The sequence below is a fragment of the Leptodactylus fuscus genome, chromosome 7 (genome assembly GCF_031893055.1).
Source record: "Leptodactylus fuscus isolate aLepFus1 chromosome 7, aLepFus1.hap2, whole genome shotgun sequence".
Lineage (NCBI taxonomy): Eukaryota > Metazoa > Chordata > Amphibia > Anura > Leptodactylidae > Leptodactylus > Leptodactylus fuscus.
This window is the reverse complement of record NC_134271.1, coordinates 152,183,597-152,207,804: the sequence shown is the minus strand read 5'-3', so window position 1 is coordinate 152,207,804 and position 24,208 is coordinate 152,183,597. Positions and strand designations below refer to the sequence as shown.

The following is a 24,208-nucleotide window of genomic DNA, read 5'->3' as shown; positions in this document are numbered from 1 at the left end:
TTATTTCCCCTGCAATAATTGTCTGTATTGATTATCCTGTTACATCATTTTCTGAAGCAATTTCTTGTAAAACTGGGCGTGGCCTACATGACGCTGACAAACTTGTCATTGTCTACTCCTACTAAGGAAATGTAAATAGTTAGAGCTCCCCCTAGTGGGAGCCATATCTGAAATCATCCTAAATCCTGCACTACAATGCAAACATTATAGGGCCGATTTCCACTATGGTACATGCTAGGCCCCATCCTAGGCTTTCCTGTCATGGCACACTATTGTATATATGTTTCCATGTAGAGATGTCTATTGTATATATGTTTCCATGTAGAGATGTCTATTGTATATATGTTTCCGTGTAGAGATGTCATGGTGTACATGGTGACCTACACTGTGTTATTTACTCATAGGACTGAGCAGAAAGAGGCGATTGATAGAGTCGGAGGTGGAGGAAATAACTGAGAACATCATGGAGGAGATTTGGATGGCGGTGGAAAAGATTTTGGAGGAAACAAACATCATTGTGGAGGAGGAGGAAGAAGAGGAGGAGAAGATTTGGAATGAGGTGGAAAAGATTTTGGAGGAAACAAACATCATTAAGGAGGAGGAGGAAGAAGAGGAGGAGAAGATTTGGAATAAGGTGGAAAAGATTTTGGCGGAAACAAACATCATTAAGGAGGAGGAGGAAGAAGAGGAGAAGAAGATTTGGATTGAGGTGGAAAAGATTTTGGCGGAAACAAACATCATTAAGGAGGAAGAAGAGGAGGAGAAGATTTGGATTGAGGTGGAAAAGATTTTGGCGGAAACAAACATCATTAAGGAGGAGGAGGAAGAAGAGGAGGAGATTTGGATGGCGGTGGAAAAGATTTTGGAGGAAACAAACATCATTGTGGAGGAGGAGGAAGAAGAGGAGAAGAAGATTTGGATTGAGGTGGAAAAGATTTTGGAGGAAACAAACATCATTGTGGAGGAGGAGGAAGAAGAGGAGGAGATTATGAGGGACGTGGACAATATCTTAGAGTTGAGTACCATCATGGAGGAGGAGGAGGAAGAGGAAGCAGAAAAACATCTGGAGGAAGAGGAGGAAACAGAGAAACATCTGGATGAAGAGAAGGAGGAGGAAGTGTCTGAACAGCTGGAGAAGGCAAACACATCGGAGAGCACAAGCCGGTGAGTACAGAGTCCAGATATCTGATTATATACAGACATTGTACATAGATATAGTGATGTCATCACAGTCCATACATTGGTCTCACCCCTAGGACAAGAAAAAAGTGGTGGCTTCCAAAATTCTTCAGAAGGCCAAAAGCGAGGAACATGTAAGTGACAGTTTATCTTCAGTCTACCTGCAGTCACCACTAGAGGGAGCTCTCTGCATAGGGGTTTGTACAGAGCCTGCTGTATAGTAGATCGGTCTAGTCCCCTCTAGTGGTGGTTTAATGAACTGCTTCAGGGCTGGGGGTGTTCTGGGTATTAGGTGCACCCTATTCTTGGCCATGCAGTGGATTTATAATCGTTTCTTATCTTTCCACAGCAGAAGTAACAGAGCGCCCGGACAACTGAGCAGGTAAATACAAGACTTTGGATGAGCCCCTTACTCCTGGCCATATAGAGGTAATGGTAGAGGGGCCCCCCATCAGTATGAGGACATCTATTACCTATAACACACAGACATTTCCAGCAGCTGCTCTCACCTTACAGGACATTCTCACCCCTACAGTCAGCACTTCATGTTCCCAAATATTTCCTCAGGTAATGCCGGCAGATTCCGGGGGGACCCAGCAGCAGGACACCCCATTACCATCTCATGTCTCTAGGATCTATCCCCCTCCTACCACCAGTCACCGGGGTCACCACAAGACCCCTCTCACCTTGGTCTTCTCTCCTGCAGGTTCCTTGGAGTCTTCTGCTGTAGCATCGACAATGATGAATAAGAATAGTGGAAGGAAAGATGAGATATATTAATAAAATAATAAGAAGAAATAATAATTAATAATAAGAAAATAATAATAAAAGTTATTAAATCGTAATATTGTGCTCTTGTCATCCTGCCCCATAATACCCCCAGTCATAAAGGGTTAATGAAGTACAAGAGACGGCGGGACAGTAAATATGTCATGGGGGTAATAAACGTGCAAGAAAAGAAGCGGCTTGTGAATAGTTGTCAGCAGTACAGTCCTATATACAGAGGTATACACAGTCCTATATACAACCATATATACAGTCCTATATACAATCCTATACACAGTCCTATATACACAGTCCTATATACAGAGGTATACACAGTTCTATATACAATGCTATATACACAGTCCTATATACACAGTCCTATATACAGAGGTATACACAGTCCTATATACAATCCTATACACAGTCCTATATACAGAGGTATACACAGTCCTATATACAATCCTATACACAGTCCTATATACACAGTCCTATATACAATCCTATATACACAGTCCTATATACAGTCCTACATACACAGTCCTATATACACAGTCCTATATACACAGTCCTATATACAGAGGTATACACAGTCCTATATACAATCCTATACACAGTCCTATATACACAGTCCTATATACAATCCTATATACACAGTCCTATATACAGTCCTATATACACAGTCCTATATACAGTCCTATATACACAGTCCTATATACAGTCCTATATACAGAGGTATACACAGTCCTATATACAATCCTATACACAGTCCTATATACAATCCTATACACAGTCCTATATACAACCATATATACAATCCTATGTACAATCCTATACACAGTCCTATATACACAGTCCTATATACAGATGTATACAATCCTATACATACAGTCCTATATACACAGTCACCTGTATGTCCTGTGCGGGGCGCTCTCATCAGCTTCATCTCCCTCCTCAGCACTGCAGCCAGTCAGCTCCTCCTATGACAACTCCTCCTGTCAGAGGACAGCACCGCGGGGAGGCTTTCCTGCTGAGGAGAGAGGGCTCAGCCTCCTCCTCCGGGTGTCCTGCGGCTTCTTTACTACAGGTTCTCATATCCCAGGCACTAGCAGGAGATCTGAGGACAGCAGCCATTTTATGTTCCGGCTGGGAGGAGAGGAAAATGGCCGCGGGGTGTAACCAGCCAATGAGAGGAGAGCGCGGGAAAGAGGAAGGGGCGGGGCTAGTGAGTGTGTGATGTGCGGAGCGCTGAGGAGAAGACTGAGGAGACACGGAGGTGAGATGTGAGGAGAGGACTGAGGAGACATGGAGGGGAGATGTGAGGAGAAGACTGAGGAGACATGGAGGAGAGGACTGAGGAGACATGGAGGGGAGATGTGAGGAGAGGACTGAGGAGACATGGAGGGGAGATGTGAGGAGAAGACTGAGGAGACATGGAGGTGAGATGTGAGGAGAGGACTGAGGAGACATGGAGGTGAGATGTGAGGAGAGGACTGAGGAGACATGGAGGGGAGATGTGAGGAGAGGACTGAGGAGACACGGAGGGGAGATGTGAGGAGAGGACTGAGGAGACATGGAGGGGAGATGTGAGGAGAGGACTGAGGAGACATGGAGGGGAGATGTGAGGAGAGGACTGAGGAGACATGGAGGAGACATGTAGATGAGATGTGAGGAGAGGACTGAGGAGACATGGAGGGGAGATGTGAGGAGAGGACTGAGGAGACACGGAGGGGAGATGTGAGGAGAGGACTGAGGAGACATGGAGGGGAGATGTGAGGAGAGGACTGAGGAGACATGGAGGGGAGATGTGAGGAGAGGACTGAGGAGACATGGAGGGGAGATGTGAGGAGACACGGAGGGGAGATGTGAGGAGAGGACTGAGGAGACATGGAGGTGAGATGTGAGGAGAGGACTGAGGAGACACGGAGGGGAGATGTGAGGAGACACGGAGGTGAGATGTGAGGAGAAGACTGAGGAGACATGGAGGGGACTTGTGAGGAGAGGACTGAGGAGACATGGAGGGGAGATGTGAGGAGAGGACTGAGGAGACATGGAGGAGAGGACTGAGGAGACATGGAGGGGAGATGTGAGGAGACATGGAGGGGAGATGTGAGGAGAGGACTGAGGCGACATGGAGGTGAGATGTGAGGAGAGGACTGAGGAGACATGGAGGGGAGATGTGAGGAGAGATGTGAGGAGACATGGAGGGGAGATGTGAGGAGAGGACTGAGGCGACATGGAGGTGAGATGTGAGGAGAGGACTGAGGAGACATGGAGGGGAGATGTGAGGAGAGGACTGAGGAGACATGGAGGGGAGATGTGAGGAGACATGGAGGTGAGATGTGAGGAGAGTACTGAGGAGACATGGAGGTGAGATGTGAGGAGAGGACTGAGGAGACATGGAGGGGAGATGTGAGGAGAGGACTGAGGAGACATGGAGGAGAGATGTGAGGAGAGGACTGAGGAGACATGGAGGTGAGATGTGAGGAGAGGACTGAGGAGACATGGAGGTGAGGAGACATGGAGGTGAGATGTGAGGAGACATGGAGGGGAGATGTGAGGAGAGGACTGAGGAGACACGGAGGAGAGATGTGAGGAGAGGACTGAGGAGACACGGAGGTGAGATGTGAGGAGAGGACTGAGGAGACATGGAGGGGAGATGTGAGGAGAGGACTGAGGAGACATGGAGGTGAGGAGAGGACTGAGGAGACATGGAGGTGAGATGTGAGGAGAGGACTGAGGAGACATGGAGGAGAGGACTGAGGAGACATGGAGGTGAGATGTGAGGAGAGGACTGAGGAGACATGGAGGGGAGATGTGAGGAGAGGACTGAGGAGACATGGAGGTGAGGAGAGGACTGAGGAGACACGGAGGTGAGATGTGAGGAGAGGAGGAGACATGGAGGTGAGATGTGAGGAGAGGACTGAGGAGACATGGAGGAGAGATGTGAGGAGAGGACTGAGGAGACATGGAGGGGAGATGTGTGGAGAGGACTGAGGAGACACGGAGGGGAGATGTGAGGAGAGGACTGAGGAGACATGGAGGTGAGATGTGTGGAGAGGACTGAGGAGACATGGAGGTGAGATGTGTGGAGAGGACTGAGGAGACATGGAGGAGAGATGTGAGGAGAGGACTGAGGAGACATGGAGGGGAGATGTGTGGAGAGGACTGAGGAGACATGGAGGTGAGGAGAGGACTGAGGAGACACGGAGGTGAGATGTGAGGAGAGGAGGAGACATGGAGGTGAGATGTGAGGAGACATGGAGGGGAGATGTGAGGAGAGGACTGAGGAGACATGGAGGAGAGATGTGAGGAGAGGACTGAGGAGACATGGAGGTGAGATGTGTGGAGAGGACTGAGGAGACATGGAGGTGAGATGTGTGGAGAGGACTGAGGAGACATGGAGGAGAGATGTGAGGAGAGGACTGAGGAGACATGGAGGGGAGATGTGTGGAGAGGACTGAGGAGACATGGAGGTGAGATGTGTGGAGAGGACTGAGGAGACATGGAGGAGAGATGTGAGGAGAGGACTGAGGAGACATGGAGGGGAGATGTGAGGAGAGGACTGAGGAGACATGGAGGTGAGGACTGGGGAGACATGGAAGTGAGATGTGAGGAGAGGACTGAGGAGACATGGAAGAGAGGACTGAGGAGACATGGAGGTGAGATGTGAGGACTGAGGAGACATGGAGGAGAGATGTGAGGAGAGGACAGTGTGAGGAGACATGGAGGTGAGATGTGAGGAGAGGACTGAGGAGACATGGAGGTGAGATGTGAGGAGAGGACTGAGGAGACATGGAGGGGACTTGTGAGGAGAGGACTGAGGAGACATGGAGGCGAGGTGTGAGGAGAGGACTGAGGAGACATGGAGGTGAGATGTGAGGAGAGGACTGAGGAGACATGGAGGAGAGATGTGAGGAGAAGACTGAGGAGACATGGAGGTGAGATGTGAGGAGTGGACTGAGGAGACATGGAGGGGAGATGTGAGGAGAGGACTGAGGCGACATGGAGGTGAGATGTGAGGAGAGGACTGAGGAGACATGGAGGGGAGATGTGAGGAGAGGACTGAGGAGACATGGAGGGGAGATGTGAGGAGACATGGAGGTGAGATGTGAGGAGAGTACTGAGGAGACATGGAGGTGAGATGTGAGGAGAGGACTGAGGAGACATGGAGGGGAGATGTGAGTAGAGGACTGAGGAGACATGGAGGAGAGATGTGAGGAGAGGACTGAGGAGACATGGAGGTGAGATGTGAGGAGAGGACTGAGGAGACATGGAGGTGAGGAGACATGGAGGTGAGATGTGAGGAGACATGGAGGGGAGATGTGAGGAGAGGACTGAGGAGACATGGAGGAGAGATGTGAGGAGAGGACTGAGGAGACACGGAGGTGAGATGTGAGGAGAGGACTGAGGAGACATTGAGGGGAGATGTGAGGAGAGGACTGAGGAGACATGGAGGTGAGGAGAGGACTGAGGAGACATGGAGGTGAGATGTGAGGAGAGGACTGAGGAGACATGGAGGAGAGGACTGAGGAGACATGGAGGTGAGATGTGAGGAGAGGACTGAGGAGACATGGAGGGGAGATGTGAGGAGAGGACTGAGGAGACATGGAGGTGAGGAGAGGACTGAGGAGACACGGAGGTGAGATGTGAGGAGAGGAGGAGACATGGAGGTGAGATGTGAGGAGAGGACTGAGGAGACATGGAGGAGAGATGTGAGGAGGGGACTGAGGAGACATGGAGGGGAGATGTGTGGAGAGGACTGAGGAGACACGGAGGGGAGATGTGAGGAGAGGACTGAGGAGACATGGAGGTGAGATGTGTGGAGAGGACTGAGGAGACATGGAGGTGAGATGTGTGGAGAGGACTGAGGAGACATGGAGGAGAGATGTGAGGAGAGGACTGAGGAGACATGGAGGGGAGATGTGTGGAGAGGACTGAGGAGACATGGAGGTGAGGAGAGGACTGAGGAGACACGGAGGTGAGATGTGAGGAGAGGAGGAGACATGGAGGTGAGATGTGAGGAGACATGGAGGGGAGATGTGAGGAGAGGACTGAGGAGACATGGAGGAGAGATGTGAGGAGAGGACTGAGGAGACATGGAGGTGAGATGTGTGGAGAGGACTGAGGAGACATGGAGGTGAGATGTGTGGAGAGGACTGAGGAGACATGGAGGAGAGATGTGAGGAGAGGACTGAGGAGACATGGAGGGGAGATGTGTGGAGAGGACTGAGGAGACATGGAGGTGAGATGTGTGGAGAGGACTGAGGAGACATGGAGGAGAGATGTGAGGAGAGGACTGAGGAGACATGGAGGGGAGATGTGAGGAGAGGACTGAGGAGACATGGAGGTGAGGACTGGGGAGACATGGAAGTGAGATGTGAGGAGAGGACTGAGGAGACATGGAAGAGAGGACTGAGGAGACATGGAGGTGAGATGTGAGGACTGAGGAGACATGGAGGAGAGATGTGAGGAGAGGACAGTGTGAGGAGACATGGAGGTGAGATGTGAGGAGAGGACTGAGGAGACATGGAGGTGAGATGTGAGGAGAGGACTGAGGAGACATGGAGGGGACTTGTGAGGAGAGGACTGAGGAGACATGGAGGCGAGGTGTGAGGAGAGGACTGAGGAGACATGGAGGTGAGATGTGAGGAGAGGACTGAGGAGACATGGAGGAGAGATGTGAGGAGAAGACTGAGGAGACATGGAGGTGAGATGTGAGGAGTGGACTGAGGAGACATGGAGGGGAGATGTGAGGAGAGGACTGAGGAGACATTGAGGGGAGATGTGAGGAGAGGACTGAGGAGACACGGAGGGGAGATGTGAGGAGAGGACTGAGGAGACATGGAGGAGAGGACTGAGGAGACATGGAGGGGAGTTGTGAGGAGAGGACTGAGGAGACATGGAGGAGAGATGTGAGGAGAAGCCTGAGGAGATAAGGAGGTGAGATGTGAGGAGACATGGAGGGGAGATGTGAGGAGACATGGAGGGGAGATGTAAGGAGAGGACTGAGGAGACACGGAGGGGAGATGTGAGGAGAGGACTGAGGAGACATGGAGGGGAGATGTGAGGAGAGGACTGAGGAGACATGGAGGGGAAATGTGAGGAGAGGACTGAGGAGACATGGAGGTGAGATGTGAGGAGAGGACTGAGGAGACACGGAGGCGAGATGTGAGGAGAGGACTGAGGAGACATGGAGGTGAGACGTGAGGAGAGGACTGAGGAGACATGGAGGGGAGATGTGAGGAGAGGACTGAGGAGACATGGAGGGGAGTTGTGAGGAGACATGGAGGGGTGATGTGAGGAGAGGACTGAGGAGACATGGAGGTGAGGAGAGGACTGAGGAGACATGGTGGTGAGGAGAGGAGGAGACATGGAGGTGAGATGTGAGGAGAGGACTGAGGAGACATGGAGGTGAGGAGAGGACTGAGGAGACACGGAGGTGAGATGTGAGGAGAGGAGGAGACATGGAGGTGAGATGTGAGGAGACATAGAGGGGAGATGTGAGGAGAGGACTGAGGAGACATGGAGGTGAGATGTGAGGAGAGGACTGATTAGACATGGAGGAGAGGACTGAGGAGACATGGAGGAGAGATGTGAGGAGAGGACTGAGGAGACATGGAGGGGAGATGTGAGGAGAGGACTGAGGAGACATGGAGGTGAGATGTGTGGAGAGGACTGAGGAGACATGGAGGGGAGATGTGAGGAGAGGACTGAGGAGACATGGAGGAGAGATGTGAGGAGAGGACTGAGGAGACATGGAGGGGAGATGTGAGGAGAGGACTGAGGAGACATGGAGGTGAGGACTGGGGAGACATGGAAGTGAGATGTGAGGAGAGGACTGAGGAGACATGGAAGAGAGGACTGAGGAGACATGGAGGTGAGATGTGAGGACTGAGGAGACATGGAGGAGAGATGTGAGGAGAGGACAGTGTGAGGAGACATGGAGGTGAGATGTGAGGAGAGGACTGAGGAGACATGGAGGTGAGATGTGAGGAGAGGACTGAGGAGACATGGAGGGGACTTGTGAGGAGAGGACTGAGGAGACATGGAGGCGAGGTGTGAGGAGAGGACTGAGGAGACATGGAGGTGAGATGTGAGGAGAGGACTGAGGAGACATGGAGGAGAGATGTGAGGAGAAGACTGAGGAGACATGGAGGTGAGATGTGAGGAGAGGACTGAGGAGACATGGAGGTGAGATGTGAGGAGAGGACTGAGGAGACATGGAGGGGAGATGTGAGGAGAGGACTGAGGAGACACGGAGGGGAGATGTGAGGAGAGGACTGAGGAGACATGGAGGAGAGGACTGAGGAGACATGGAGGGGAGACGTGAGGAGAGGACTGAGAAGACATGGAGGGGAGATGTGAGGAGAGGACTGAGGAGACATGGAGGAGAGATGTGAGGAGAAGCCTGAGGAGATAAGGAGGTGAGATGTGAGGAGAGGACTGAGGAGACATGGAGGGGAGATGTGAGGAGAGGACTGAGGAGACATGGAGGTGAGGAGAGGACTGAGGAGACATGGAGGGGAGATGTAAGGAGAGGACTGAGGAGACATGGAGGGGAGATGTGAGGAGAGGACTGAGGAGACATGGAGGGGAAATGTGAGGAGAGGACTGAGGAGACATGGAGGTGAGATGTGAGGAGAGGACTGAGGAGACACGGAGGCGAGATGTGAGGAGAGGACTGAGGAGACATGGAGGTGAGACGTGAGGAGAGGACTGAGGAGACATGGCGGGGAGATGTGAGGAGAGGACTGAGGAGACATGGAGGGAAGTTGTGAGGAGACATGGAGGGGTGATGTGAGGAGAGGACTGAGGAGACATGGAGGGGAGTTGTGAAGAGAAGACTGAAGAGACATGGAGGAGAGATGTGAGGAGAGGACTGAGGAGACATGGAGGTGAGAGGTGAGGCGAGGACTGAGGAGACATGGAGGGGAGATGTGAGGAGAGGACTGAGGAGACATGGAGGGGAGATGTGAGGAGAGGACTGAGGAGACATGGAGGGGAGATGTGAGGAGAGGACTGAGGAGACATGGAGGTGAGATGTGAGGAGAGGACTGAGGAGACATGGAGGTGAGATGTGAGGAGAGGACTGAGGAGACATGGAGGTGAGATGTGAGGAGAAGACTGAGGAGACATGGAGGTGAGATGTGAGGAGAGGACTGAGGAGACATGGAGGGGAGATGTGAGGAGAGGACTGAGGAGACATGGAGGTGAGATGTGAGGAGAGGACTGAGGAGACACGGAGGGGAGATGTGAGGAGAGGACAGTGTGAGGAGACATGGAGGGGAGATGTGAGGAGAGGACTGAGGAGACACGGAGGGGAGATGAGAGGACTGAGGAGACATGGAGGGGAGGTGTGAGGAGAGTACTGAGGAGACATGGAGGGGAGATGTGAGGAGAGGACTGAGGAGACACGGAGGGGAGATGTGAGGAGAGGACAGTGTGAGGAGACATGGAGGGGAGATGTGAGGAGAGGACTGAGGAGACACGGAGGGGAGATGAGAGGACTGAGGAGACATGGAGGGGAGGTGTGAGGAGAGGACTGAGGAGACACGGAGGGGAGATGTGAGGAGAGGACTGAGGAGACACGGAGGGGAGATGTGAGGAGAGGACTGAGGAGACACGGAGGGGAGATGTGAGGAGAGGACTGAGGAGACTCAGGAGACTTCAGAAACTCCTGTTTGTGAAGGAGCCCTCACTATCATGTAGAATAGCACACATCTACTTGTAAAAAAAAAAAAAACATAAGAAAAAAACTCCATTTTTAAGGGTCATTTTCCTGTCATCCATGTGGCACAGTTTCATCGATTTTCTGTTTTTTAACTGTAAAATGAAAATGGATGTACTTTATTGATATATCTATTTTTTATTCAACCTGCTGATCCATTTTAATATCTGGGAAATTGATATATTCAGCCAAAAAAAGGACGTAAAAAACAGACTGGTAAATCTGCAACAAAAAAAGCTGTGTTTCCGCAATGCGGAGCCTCAGCCTAAGACGTACTGGACTATAAGACGCACCTCGGTTTTAGAGGAGGAAAATAGGGGGGAAAAAATTTATGAAGCAAAAAATGATAAAATATTTAACATGTGGGAGTTGTAGTTTTGTAACAGCTGCAAGGCCACATGGACAGGTGACCCTGCAGCTGTACGGGGATGCATAGGGCGTTTGTTTGCGGGGTCGGTTTGCGGAGCTGTGACAACCTCTCTGATATAGAGCTGGTTTCTCAGCAGTAATAGATGCATTTCTGTACGGTAGTATAAGGTGTGTGGATCTCAGGTTGGATTATTATTTTGTACTTACATTACTAATGCTACCAGTTCAGTTCCCATGCAGATATGATATCTATGAGTGGTGCGGTGAATGAATAATAAGGGATGTCAGTCATTGCTCCTATATTGACTCTAATGACTGTGACCCTGCACAGGGACAGCCCCAGGTTAGACCTATCCGTAAACTATGGTAATATACTCACCGGAGCGGAGAGACAGGAAACTAGAATGTGCTTAACACTAAAGAAGTGACATTATTTATTGTGCACGTGAAAGTGGGAGCAGACGCATCATGAGAGCGCAGGTCCTCCTCCTCCTCATCATCATCATCTGTGAGTCGTCAGACATTCTGTGTGCTAAGTAGTCAGATCAGAGTTATATACAGTAATATCTAGAAGAGATAGATAATGAGACAAATAATGAGTAAGACAGGGAGATAGATAGGAGATAGATAGATAGATAGATAGATAGATAGATAGATAGATAGATTAGAGAGAGAGAGATGGATAGATAGATAGATAGATTAGAGAGAGAGAGATGGATAGATAGGAGATAGATAGATAGATAAGAGATAGATAGGATGTAGATAGATATGAGATAGATAGATAGATAGATAGGAGAGAGATGGATAGATAAATAGATAAGAGATAGATAGATAGATATGAGATAGATAGATAGGAGATAGATATGAGATAGATAGATAGATAGGAGATAGATAGATAAATTTGAGAAAGATAGATAGATACGAAATAGACAGATAGGAGATAGATAGATAGATAGATAGATAGATAGATAGATAGATAGATAGATAGATGATATAGATAGAGCGATATATAGGAGATAGATAGATAGATAGATAGATAGATAGATAGATAGATAGATAGATAGATAGATAGATAGATAGATAGGAGATATAGATAGAGCGTTAGATAGAGCGGAGATAGATAGATAGGAGATAGATAGGTAGATAGATAAGAGATAGATAGATAGATAGATAGATAGATAGATAGATAGATAGATAGATAGGAGATAGATAGGAGATAGATAGATAGATAGATAGATAGGAGATAGATAGATAGATAGGAGATAGATAGATAAATTGGAGATAGATAGATAGATAGATAGATAGATAGATAGATAGATAGATAGGAGATAGATATGAGGTAGATAGATGATGGTTAGATAGGAGATCGATAAATTGGAGATAGCTCGATAGATAGATAGATACCGTAGATACGAAATAGATAGGAGATAGATAGATAATAGATAGATAGATAGATAGATAGATAGATAGATAGGAGATAGATAGAGCGATAGATAGAGAGATAGGTAGATAGATAAGAGATAGATAGATATGAGATAGATAGATAGATAGATAGATAGATAGATAGATAGGAGATAGATGATAGTTAGATAGGAGATAGAGAGATAGATAGATAGATAGATAGATAGGAGATAGATAGATAGATAGATAGATAGAGCTCATACTCGCCAAGTGTCCTAGAAGAAGGTTTCTGAAAAAGGGCCAGGCAAATCTCCAGGGCTGTCAGTCATTTTATGTATCTTGGGCACTTTATCTGTTGTTCATGTACAAAGAGGATGTTGGCCAGCACATTTAGTGTCCATAGAGAGTGTGGCGATATACAAAAGTGGGCATGCAGGGTCAAAAAATGTTTGTGGTGCAGTGCCGATTTTAGATTAAAAAAAAAAGGCCCCAAATACTGATTTTTTTTTTTTTTTTTTTTTTTTTTATGTAGATTGTAAGCCTCGTATAGGGATCACAATGTATATTTTTTCTCCTTATCAGTATGTCTTTGTAGAATGGGAGGAATTCCACGCAAACACGGGGAGAACATACAAACTCCTTGCAGATGTTGTTCCTGGTGGGATTCATCCCCAGGACTCCAGCGCTGCAAGGCTGCAGTGCCAACGACTGAGCCACCGTGCTGCCTCCCCAACCACTGAAATATTGTACCAATAGAATCTATTCAGACTCGGATGCTAATGAAAATCAGTTATTTTCCGCAGCTGATTTGCACCCGTGTGCTACCTGCTTTCACAGATCCTTCATGGACTTGAGTCTTGTGAGGGATCCATGAAATCGGGCCAAACAAATAGGCGTATCTGTAAAAATAGACCATCAAGGTAACAGTTGTGTGAATAGCCCCACTGAATTTTTCAAAACATTGTTTTTCACCACCGTGCGGAAAAAGGAACCAATTGAAGTTAATGGGAGGCTGTTTTTCCGAGGCTGTGTGAATGGACCCCATCAGCGGTAATTCCACAAGAAGCATTGACTAGGAAAATGTTCTTAGTGGTGCCCCTAAAATGAGTGATTGTAGGATTCAATTTGTTGGTACAGAATTGATGTTTGTGATCACAGAATTCATTTCTACTGAATGCACAGAAATCTACTTGTGATGCTCTTTGTTTTGTGTCTACAGAGAGGATTTTGTGTCACAAAACTTATGTCTGATCGCAGAATGACATTTTGTCAAAATGCAATTTTTGTATCACACAGCATTCATTCTGTAATTCAGAATTCCATTTTGTGACGACAGAATCACATAATAAATGTAAGACTAACAAAACTGGTGTCGTCTGGCGCAGTATGTCACCAGGAGAGCACCAAAACGCTAAGAGAAGGCCAAAAACAGTTGAGGGAAAGGGAGTAGCAATGTATTTGTTTAATTTTTACACCATCCCTGGGCCTCCACCTATTATATACTGGGATCTAAAAAGACCCCAGAGTATAATGTGGCGGTGATTTTAGTCCACCTCAGACAAATCACCAAACCTAACAATTTGTAATATTTGGGTCAAATCCAATTAATTTTTTTCTGTCCTGCTAAGATACAGAGAGATTCATGTTCAGAATAGCTTTAGATTTTCTTGCCAATAGCTCTTGTAGGATCACTTGTGGTCTACAGAGGAAACGTCTTGTGATGTTGGTAAAATAATGACTCAGCCATCAGAGGGTCTTATGGACCATGACGGATTTATTTAAGAATATGAGGATTTCCCAGCAGTTATTTGGGTTGTGCCTAAGAGGGTCTAGGAACCTCTTTTACCCAACATTGACAACAGGAGGGCATCTGTATTGGACAATAATATTTCTAGGGGCATAAGAATATTCTTTTGCTATTTCCTGTACACTATTTCGCTTGTTAGTGCAGCAGTTTGTGCTTCAGAGCTTTCTTCACTCTCCGTTCTCCATGTTGATCTCTCCTTCTATCTTTTACAGCTGCTGCAACAAGTCACTGTGGTGAGTAATGCAAAATGATAGCCCTGTAAAAGGTCAGTGGTCATGTGATGTCATCAATCCAAAAATATTAATGTGATATCATTTACCTGATAATTTGATTAATTATTCAGTGGCCCCCCGATTATCCATAAAATGCTCGAATGAGAAGGGTTGTTCTGAAGATAAGATTTTTAATACTCACTTAAAGGGATTCTACCATTAAAAAACTTTTTCTTCTAGGTAACACGTCGGAATAGCCTTTAGAAAGGCTATTCATGTCCTACCTTTGGAAGTGATCTCCGCCGCGCCGTTCGTTCGAAATACCGGTTTGTACCGGTATGCTAATTAGTTCTCTCACAGCGATGGGGGCGGGCCCCAGCACAGGAGATGCGATGGGGGCGTCCCCATTGCTGCTCGAAAACTGACTCCAGCGCCGCCTCTCTTCTTCTGCATCCGCCCCTTCCTTCTTCGGCTTGACAAGGGACGCCTGCGCAGTACGCTCTGTTCGGCAAACTTCACCGAACAAAGCGTACTGCGCAGGCGTCCGACGTCAAGCCGAAGAAGGAGGGGGCGGATGCAGAAGAAGACAGAGGCGGCGCTGGAGTCGGTTTTGGAGCAGCAATGGGGACATTTTTAATGGTAGAATCCCTTTAAGAAGGTTTGATGAGACCTACAGGAATAATGTATGTTCTAGAATGTTCCCCAAATCAGAAAAACTGTTATGGTTTGGGACCCCCAATTACAGACTGGTGTCAGTAGCGCCATTACAGGGGTTATCAACAGAAGAGCAGTCTTAGATGTGACAGGCCAGAAGACAACACAAAAATTTACTCACGGACACGACCAAGGGTGAAAGAATAAGGTGAGAGTGAGGTCAAGAACAAGGTCATGGTCAAAATTAGGAACCAGCAAGTGCCTGACAGTCCTGACCGTCAGTAGCAACACAAAGGAACAGAAGACAGAAAGGGTGTGTGCAAACCCAGGCTTGATGTCGTCTTCTGGCACTGGTTGCCTTGGCTTGTGGTATGGGCACAAATCAGCAGGGACATGGCAAAGGTCAGAGGCCGGAGAGAAGGAGAAATGCCCACTTGTCTAACTGAATGAGATAGTCTTGAATGGCTATGGTCTCACACTGTGACACGGTGCTGGAACTGTACACGATGAGTAAAGTAAATTTTTGCAAAGTACGCTCCCTGGATCTGCAGACAAACCAGATGTCTATTGGCGCTGCCTGACTGAGACCCCTCAACATGTTCTGATGAAGGAACTACTAGACAGTTGTCAAGCTCTGATCTCCTGCCATGTAAACAAAAAAATTTGATGCTGTTCCCTAGCGATGGAGTTAGGAAAAGAGCTGCTGACTAAACGATGGCTTACTGACAGCCTTGTCCCTCCTCCCTGTCGATGCATATTTCCACATCATTTATGGTTGGCTTTTTGTTGCGTAACCACAGCTCTGAGACCATTGGTGTAGACCCCAAATATTCCAACATTCTTATACCCCCATCAGTATATCATTTACTAAGAGGATCATCAATGATGGCAAATTAGAGAGTAGTCTTTGTTTCGCTCAGTTCATTTTCTTGTACGTCGGTTTAGTGTTTTGGGTCCCAGCCCCCCTCTAGATTAACTCTTGATTGGACTCATGCAGATGCTGACACCGCACCTGTGTAAAGTCTTACTGATTTTTTTGCTAAATGTTCTGGCTTATTTGCATATTGGTGATAATTCTGCAGTGAAAGGAAGTCAAAGAGGCCACAATGTGCAGTGGTGTATATCATTGTCCTCTCACCGCTACATATAACTGCTGCACACTCACACATAAGGATATGGAGGGTCTTGATTGCGCTTGTTTCCTATTTTTAAAATTTTTTAATTTTTCTAATTTGTACTTGATATTTGTCTCATCCGTTTTATAACAGAAACTTCATCAAAGATTCTAAAAAAAAAAATAAAAAAAAAAATATTAAATTAACTAAATGTCCCGTCATAAGGAACATTGTCGGACTGAGGTCCCTGGAGCCCATCCGAAAAAATTATTTTGGGGATCAACCCTTTGACAACCACTAGGAAATAGACCATAGTACCCCATGTGGGACCATTATTGTGTTAGAGCCTGGGCTCACCGGAGGATCCTCTCGTCTTCTGGTGTGCCGGTCCGACACTGATCCAGTATAGATAATATAGGGGAAAACAGAAGACGGATAACAGAGAGGAGAAATGAATTCTAAGAATTATGGTAACAATGGGACTGATTCATCAAAACTGGTATTTTCCATGCAAGTCTTGATAATCTCCACCCTGCCGGAGTTTGTGCCTAATTCATAACGAGGTGCACGCGCTGTAAATTAGGTACCTCCTTCGAGGTCCACACACCAAAACAGAAATCTATGCCACTGGTGTAAATTTCTGGCAAAATTTCCATAAAAACACTGGAGAACAAATCTGACTGGGCCGATGAGGTAAATGGAGTTAGGCAGCCCTTGCGCCAGTGGCCGTAAAGAAAACGTTCAAAGTCTCTGGCGGTAGAATCGACTGGAGTTACCCGTATTTTTCGGACTATAAGACGCACCTAGGTTTTAGAGGAGCAAAATAGGGGGAAAAAATTAGAACCAAAAAATAGTAAAATATTTAATATACTGGAATTGTAGTTTTGCAACTTCTGCAAGGCCATATTGATAGGTGACCCTGCAGCTATACAGAGATGTATAGAGCGTTTTTTGTGGGTTCAGGTGTACCTTTTAGTTCTAACATTTTGGGAAATGTCTATTGCTTAGATCACCTTTTATTTAAATCAGAGACAAAATGGAAAAAAACAAGCGATTTGGCACTTCTGATTTTGTCGTTCGCTGTACAGGAAAAATATTACTAGCATTTTCAGACACAGGGATACCTAATGTGTGTGTGTTTCACAGTAACAATAACTTTTTTTTAACTATTTTATTAGCCCCCCAGGGGGCTTGAACCTAAGAATAGGTTGGCTCGTCGCACAGGAGCCAGCCTGCAACTTCACAGGTATGGGGCCGGTATTTTTAAACTTTGAGGGGGTCTTTGAAGTACTAATGCCTGCGATCAGAGAAGACTCTGACCGCAGGTATTAGCTCCGGTGTCTCCGCTGTATGTTACAGCGGAGACTCGATTGCTATGGCGACCGCTCTGCAATAGAGTGGCCGCCATTATCCTTACAGACCCGGCATCCGCTGTAATATAACAGCAGATACTGGGGAGGGTTTTTATCCGCCAGGTCAATTTTGGGGGGAAAAAGTGCGTCTTATAGTTTGAAAAATATGGTATATCAAGTACAACAGTTGGCACATATGAAAAAAATTGCAACTTCTTCATGGCCGGTGCACAAGTTTTCTGGAGAACAAGTCATGATAAATCAGATCTAATAGGGGGAATTCATCATCTTTTTTTGGCCTCAACAAAGGAAAGGACCCAGGACTTCACATGTGACGTATATGAGGGCTTATGAGGCCTCTAATTGGCCACAGGGGACACCAGAGCCAAGGGGACAGGTGAGTATGTTTTTTGTTTTGTTTTTTCACCTTCCCCGACCTCCATAGAAAAAAATATATATTTCCTGGACAACCCCTTTAAGACTAGTATACAAAATGCCATTCTTAATAAATCAGCCCCATGGTCTGGTCTGAATTGTCCAAATAATCCACCTAGATAGTCTATTATAATCATACGCTGCCCCATGAGGGTCCATTACATTGACGTGTTATATTTTGGTGCTTATGCTATAAGACGTAGACATTTTGTTGTTTATTTTTTTAGCAGCTGAAGTGAAACCTCTGGTGACCCTCACACCCAACTGGGGGACGGTGCTTGCCTATGAAGCTGTGACAATATCCTGTAATGCAGGATCTGAGGCTCAGGAGAATACAAGATACTACTGGTCCAAAAATGGAGAACTACTGTTCGACCATCAACAGATGATGAAGATAGAATTGGCATCTGAGGAGAACAGCGGGAGTTACCAATGCTGGACCAATGAGGGCCTCAAAAGCGATCCAGTCAGACTTGACGTCATTGGCAGTAAGTTGACCTGAGCTATTTCAACCTCACATAAAGGTAACAGGAACAGACTTGTTGAATGTTTGAGCTCCTTATCTCCTCTTATTTTGATCTTCATTCCAGGGTTTCTGGTCCTTCAGGCTCCACCGGTCATCTACATAGGAGATCCCCTGACTCTCAGATGTCACAGTTATTCAGCCTACCAGAAGACGAATACAACCTTCTTCAAGAATAAATCCATCATTCACTTCTCAGTCAGTGAGGACCAGTTACATTTTAGTCATGTAGACCGGAGCATGGCCGGGAGTTATAGCTGCTCCCAACAGATATACAAGCACAAGCAGTATAAGACGTACAGTGCTACGACAATAGTGTCAGTCCAAGGTAATAGAGAGGCAAGATTGAATTGGGTTAAGGGGTTTCCATAGTTTGGTAGATTGACCACCATTGATACTGGTGATGAAATTAGTGCATTTGTTTGCCATGGCCTGATGCTTATCAGGCAGGGCGGGAAAGTTTCAGGTTGTCGCGTGTTCTAGACCATTGAGAAACTTTTCTAAACTTTTGCAGTACTCAAGCAACTGCTGTTAACTTCTTCTGTGGTGAATAAACTAGCCCCAGAGTGGTGGGGTCCTGGATTCACTGACCATGGATACTCCAGCAAGAACAGACCGCACTGATACTGTATGGCCATGTCTACTTGTAGCTAGATCACATTTGGTGATTGACAGCAGAATTCGCCCCCATGACTAGAACAGGATGACCATGTATCAGCAAGTGTCCTACCAGGAATGCAGCCGTATCACCAAGTACAGGCACAGAAGTATGGAAAATGGTGCAACAGGCATGGAGGGTGTTCAAATGGGAGCAGGCAGAGGATGTCTAGGCCCAAGGTCCTCAACTTGGTTTTTGTTATCAATATTTTTGGACTACTTTTGACTCACTTCTCTTTTCGGCATATCTTTGTCTTCCTGTAGATCTAAGTAGATGTATTAATAGCATGCAATGGTAATGGACCTGAAAGGTGATAATAATATGCTGCAGGGCTTCCTATAGGTCTAATTATAATGGCAGCTGAACTCTCGCAGTATCTCCGAGGTGTGAATTAGACATCACAAAGGTACTTCTAGAAGCTATACAGATGGCTTTAATACTAGAGTTTCTTGTAAGTCACAATAATCTTTGTCCCCCATTTTCTGTCATACTGAGTCTCTCGTCTGGAAAATCTCCAGAAACCTGTAGTTATCAAATGTTCCTCTTATGACACTTTAGTGGTTAGTGCTCCTCGAAGACATCGGCCAGAGACAACAAGATGATCCAAGTCCTTATTTAGCAAATATTCCCAATCTTCTGTGAAGCAGATGAGTCTTTGTACATTATGGAGAAGTTTACAGAAGACACTTAGGCCCAAGTAAATAATATTTGGAGAAAGGATCCTATCAGTCCACACCTTCACCTATAGGACCACAGGTCACAGGTGGATTTTGTAGGCTAAGCTCCTGAATAACTTTACTGTATTGGGATTTTCTCAAGATCGTAAAGTGTCTGATTTGCTGGGCTATTTTCATCAATCTTAGGAGAACCCCAAATAAGTGTTGGCCATGACAACAAGAGATGCATATTAGACTATTATAGGTGGTTGTGATAAATCTGGCTCTTTTTGTAGAGCGCCCTCACGCACCAGTCAGTGGAAATCCTTTAGTGCTTCCTTGGATTCTGGTCCTTGCCGTCCTGTTCCTACTTGCTGCTGCTCTCCTCATCTTCTTGTGCAGGCACCAGCTTCGGATTAGAGGACGCCACCAGCAGCATACTATCACAGGTGAGACTATATCAATGTATTAGAAATAATCCAAGATATAGCTCACTGCCTTCTTCCTATGTGTTTTATGAGCATTGCTTAGGCTTCATTACAAGATGTGCCTGCACTAGGAAATCGGTTCTTAAAGGGGTTTACCATCTTAGCAATGTATTCCCTGTCCATATAGGATGGGAGATAACATGCAGATCAGTGGGGGTCCGACCACACACACAAAAAAAACCATACAAAAAGAATCTAGAATGTAGACTACTATATTTCTACTCTGGCCACCTTGGAAGTAAATGTTTGACACCTCAAAGACACCTTTAGGGATCGGACATTGACTTAAGGAATAGAGACCTGTAGGTGGCATTAGAGAAACAGTTCTCTTTCTTCTTGGTGGAGACACGGTTTACAATATGAGCCAATACCTTTGAGGGACTACCAAATATTAACTTACCATGTCACCAGAGATGACCTCCAGCCCCCGATTCTCATGAAATAATTGTCTTTTGTGTATACCACATATTACTGACTATTGTATTTACATTGTATACATTGTACAGCTACTAAATACCGGAATCTTTTCTTCACGGTTTACTTCCTCTTTCCTAATCCTCCATAGATACCATAGAAGATATAATGTGCGGTTATTATTGTGCTCATTGTACATTATATTCTGTTCTACAAGGTAGATACTGACCCAACCAGAGCAATGTTCCCTAGGAAAAAGGATGAAAAATAGCTTTCTAGTGCCACCTATAGGCTGCTACACTATAAGACAATGTCTAGTATGAAAACTGTCTCTCTAGTGCCACCTATAGGTAGCCATGTTTTAAGTCAATGTCCACCCATTCATGGAGAATTGAAAATTCAAGACTCGGCGCTGAAGACTCAAGACTCTAAAAAATTATAAGTCCAGTGGGCAAAAATGACATATTATTAGTAATTCTCCCACCCCTTATGAGGTGAGGAGGTCAGAGCAGATGAGATTTCCGCTTGACTTCTTATAAACACAGGAAGAGGGTCACATGACCTTTCTGTGCTGAATCAAGGGGGAGGGGCCTTAGTAGAACTCTATTTCCTGTTTATTGATTGGCTCTGTGAGAGGTTACTGAGGGGGTACAATGACATCACCCTGTTCAGTGGTATTCGGGAGTTTAGAAGCTAGCAGAGCCTGATGTAATGAGGTATTCCCTGTGAGAACAATGTCATATGACTGTATAATACAATAATTATAGCATCTTGTATTACACCAGGAGATCTATGATCACTCTAATCATTCTCTCATTTTCAGGACCTGAGACCAAACACAACTCAGAAGAAGATGAAGTGTGTTACACGTATATAAATGTGAACCAGTCTCAGAGAGGTATGGAGGGCGAGCCTCAGAAATACAAGTCAAGGTGAAATTCTGTAGTGTACACTGCCATAGGATACTGTCATGGTGGATTCTTTGTGAGCCCGGATCCCTATATTATAGGTTACAGGTTTTAGGCTTTTGGTGAAGACAAGTTGATCCAGGATTTTATACTGATGGCCAGATTTGGAATTGGGAAGGAATTTTTTTTCTTTAACATGGTGCGTTTGGCATCAGCCTCAAGATTTCTTTTCTCATCTTCCTCTGGATCAACACATATAAGGCTAGAAGTTTTATAGTTTGTAGGTTGGACTTGATGAACCTGTATCTACATCCAACTTCATCTACTATGTTACTATATACTATAGAAAAGGCAACCCCCAAATTTTTCCACCCCTCCAACATCTCACATTTTTAGGTTCCTTTCAGAAGGGCCAACTCGGCAGGCCATGATTGAGAATGGACGTTGTTAGGAGTGTTTGTTCATAGTCATTGCCCGCTCCTTCGCTGCGTCGTTCATCCCCATACCGTTTGCATTTGTTGGATGCTGAGGTGAAGTGCTGCCGATTATGCAGAGAAGGACGACCAACAACGGGAAAACACCGCGCTTACTCCAGGAATGGTTGAAAACACACACAACTTTATTTCGGTTCACCTTTATTTATTTCGGCGTGTGTTTTCAAACATTCTTGGAGTAAGCGCAGTACTTTCCTGTTGTTGGTCGTCCTTGTCTGCATTGCCATCCCATGTGGGTGTTGGGGATTCCTGCTGCTCTACCTTCTCCGGTATCCTATTCTACCTGCATTGTCATATATACTCCTAAGGACCGCTAGAGTGGACAACAGACGGTCGCCCGGTGCAATACTCTGGTTTACAAGTGCTACCAATTATATCACCATAATATGAGCCTATGTCACCCAGACGAGATAATGAATGGATATTGGAAACTAATAGGATATGCAAGGTCTTGGATAATAGTCTCCTAGAGTCTATAGAGCCAGTAAGTCATTAGAGAGGAAGCAACAGATGATATCTAATTAGGTCACATGATAAGAAGTCGGAATTTGAGTTCTTTAAGATTCTTTGATATTGGTGATGTATCCATTGTGAGATTGGGAGGAGTCCGCCACCTGACACACCCATGATCAGCTCTTTGTCCACAGGGTTCAGGTGATGGCCTCTTCAACCTAACAGATCACATTCATTGGCCACATAAGTCATCAATATCAGAGTCCTGGAGACTCCTTGGATGGATTGTCACCTACATTCTGTTCCCTAGACAGGAAGTTGTAGGATAAACTGTCCGTACCATAGACATCCTGAGACGTTCGCCATAGAACTCAATAACTTCCCAATCAAGATACCTGCCCCCAAAAATATATAGGCCAAAAACATGGCTTCATGTCCTGGGCATCTTTACTTCATGATGATGTGATGTATGGGATCGATATACAATATAATGTACAGACTGTGACTTGCAGAAATGTTCCTTTAATTTCAGTTGTGTAATTTTTTGAGGGAACCCAACAAGAAGGTCTCCAATTCACCCTGTTTTCTTTTTTATTCCAGCTGTGCCTGCTAAGCGATTGAATAGTGTAAGTATAAGGATCCTCATAAGGTCGCTTTATTGCTTTTTTACCTTATATCTGCCATGGTGAGGGGTCTGATCAGCACCTTCCTCGCTCTTGAACCTTCACTGGCACGGTGAAGTCCTTTTGTTGCCAAAGAATACAGAAAAGTAACGAGTATGGATACAACACATCTTCCAACATTGTAGAAGAAAACCTTAAATTGTTGAAAATTCAGAAAGAGGGACCTGACAGAAGAAGAGAGCGGTCATGTAGCCATTTCCCAGAATTGCTGGGTCAGAAGGAGATGTTACTTCTCATTACATAGAGAAAACTCTCCTACAGACCTCACTGAGTGGGTCCAGGAGAAGCTCAGGCAACATGGCCACCCACATAGTCTTGTACAGAAAAAAGGATTGAAAAAATATAATTAGAAAAAAATGGTTTACCAAATAAATAATATAAAATTGGCGACAAATGGACGCGCCCTGGAATGGCTGGTTACCTTATATATAACACATGTAATGTATGATTCTCTTCTCCAATCTGCAGCATGACTACTGCATTGTATATGCCACGGTGACAGCTCCGTCAGCAGGAGGCGCTGTGGAGGGAACGGGCACCTCATTGACCACATAGGAGAGATAATCTCCACCGAGCTGCCAACATCATGGAGGTGGATGAGTCTGACACCATCGTGACCTGGTTTACGTTGACTACGTAAGATGTGGAAGGAACAGTCCAGATATGGTCTCTGTGCTAATATTGATGTGTTATATATTGGTCTGAACCCAGTCAATGGTGAAAAGCAGAAGAAGGGGCCCTACAACGAAAATCAAAGGGTTGTCCGATCTTGGCAGAGGTCATGTGTCCTCATCACTGGGAAGACCAAGGTTTTGTTTGTTTTCTAACCATTGTAGAAGATGCCTCTAGATACTTTGCCAACCTAGCTTTGCCGTGTTAAGTTGACCATGAAGTGGAGGAAAGGCCACTAGTCT

General features: G+C 46.0%; 1 protein-coding gene across 1 annotated transcript; it reads left to right on the top strand.

The window, feature by feature from the left end:
• Nucleotides 1-463: 463 nt before the first annotated feature.
• LOC142214643 (uncharacterized) lies at nt 464-23,849 on the top strand. Its single transcript, XM_075283582.1, has 10 exons — nt 464-1,164; nt 1,529-1,561; nt 11,464-11,549; nt 14,462-14,482; nt 18,245-18,505; nt 18,608-18,868; nt 20,151-20,303; nt 21,580-21,654; nt 23,212-23,237; nt 23,763-23,849. Exons 1-10 carry the CDS (start codon nt 464-466, stop codon nt 23,847-23,849), a joined length of 1,704 nt encoding a protein of 567 aa, XP_075139683.1.
• Nucleotides 23,850-24,208: the final 359 nt, after the last annotated feature.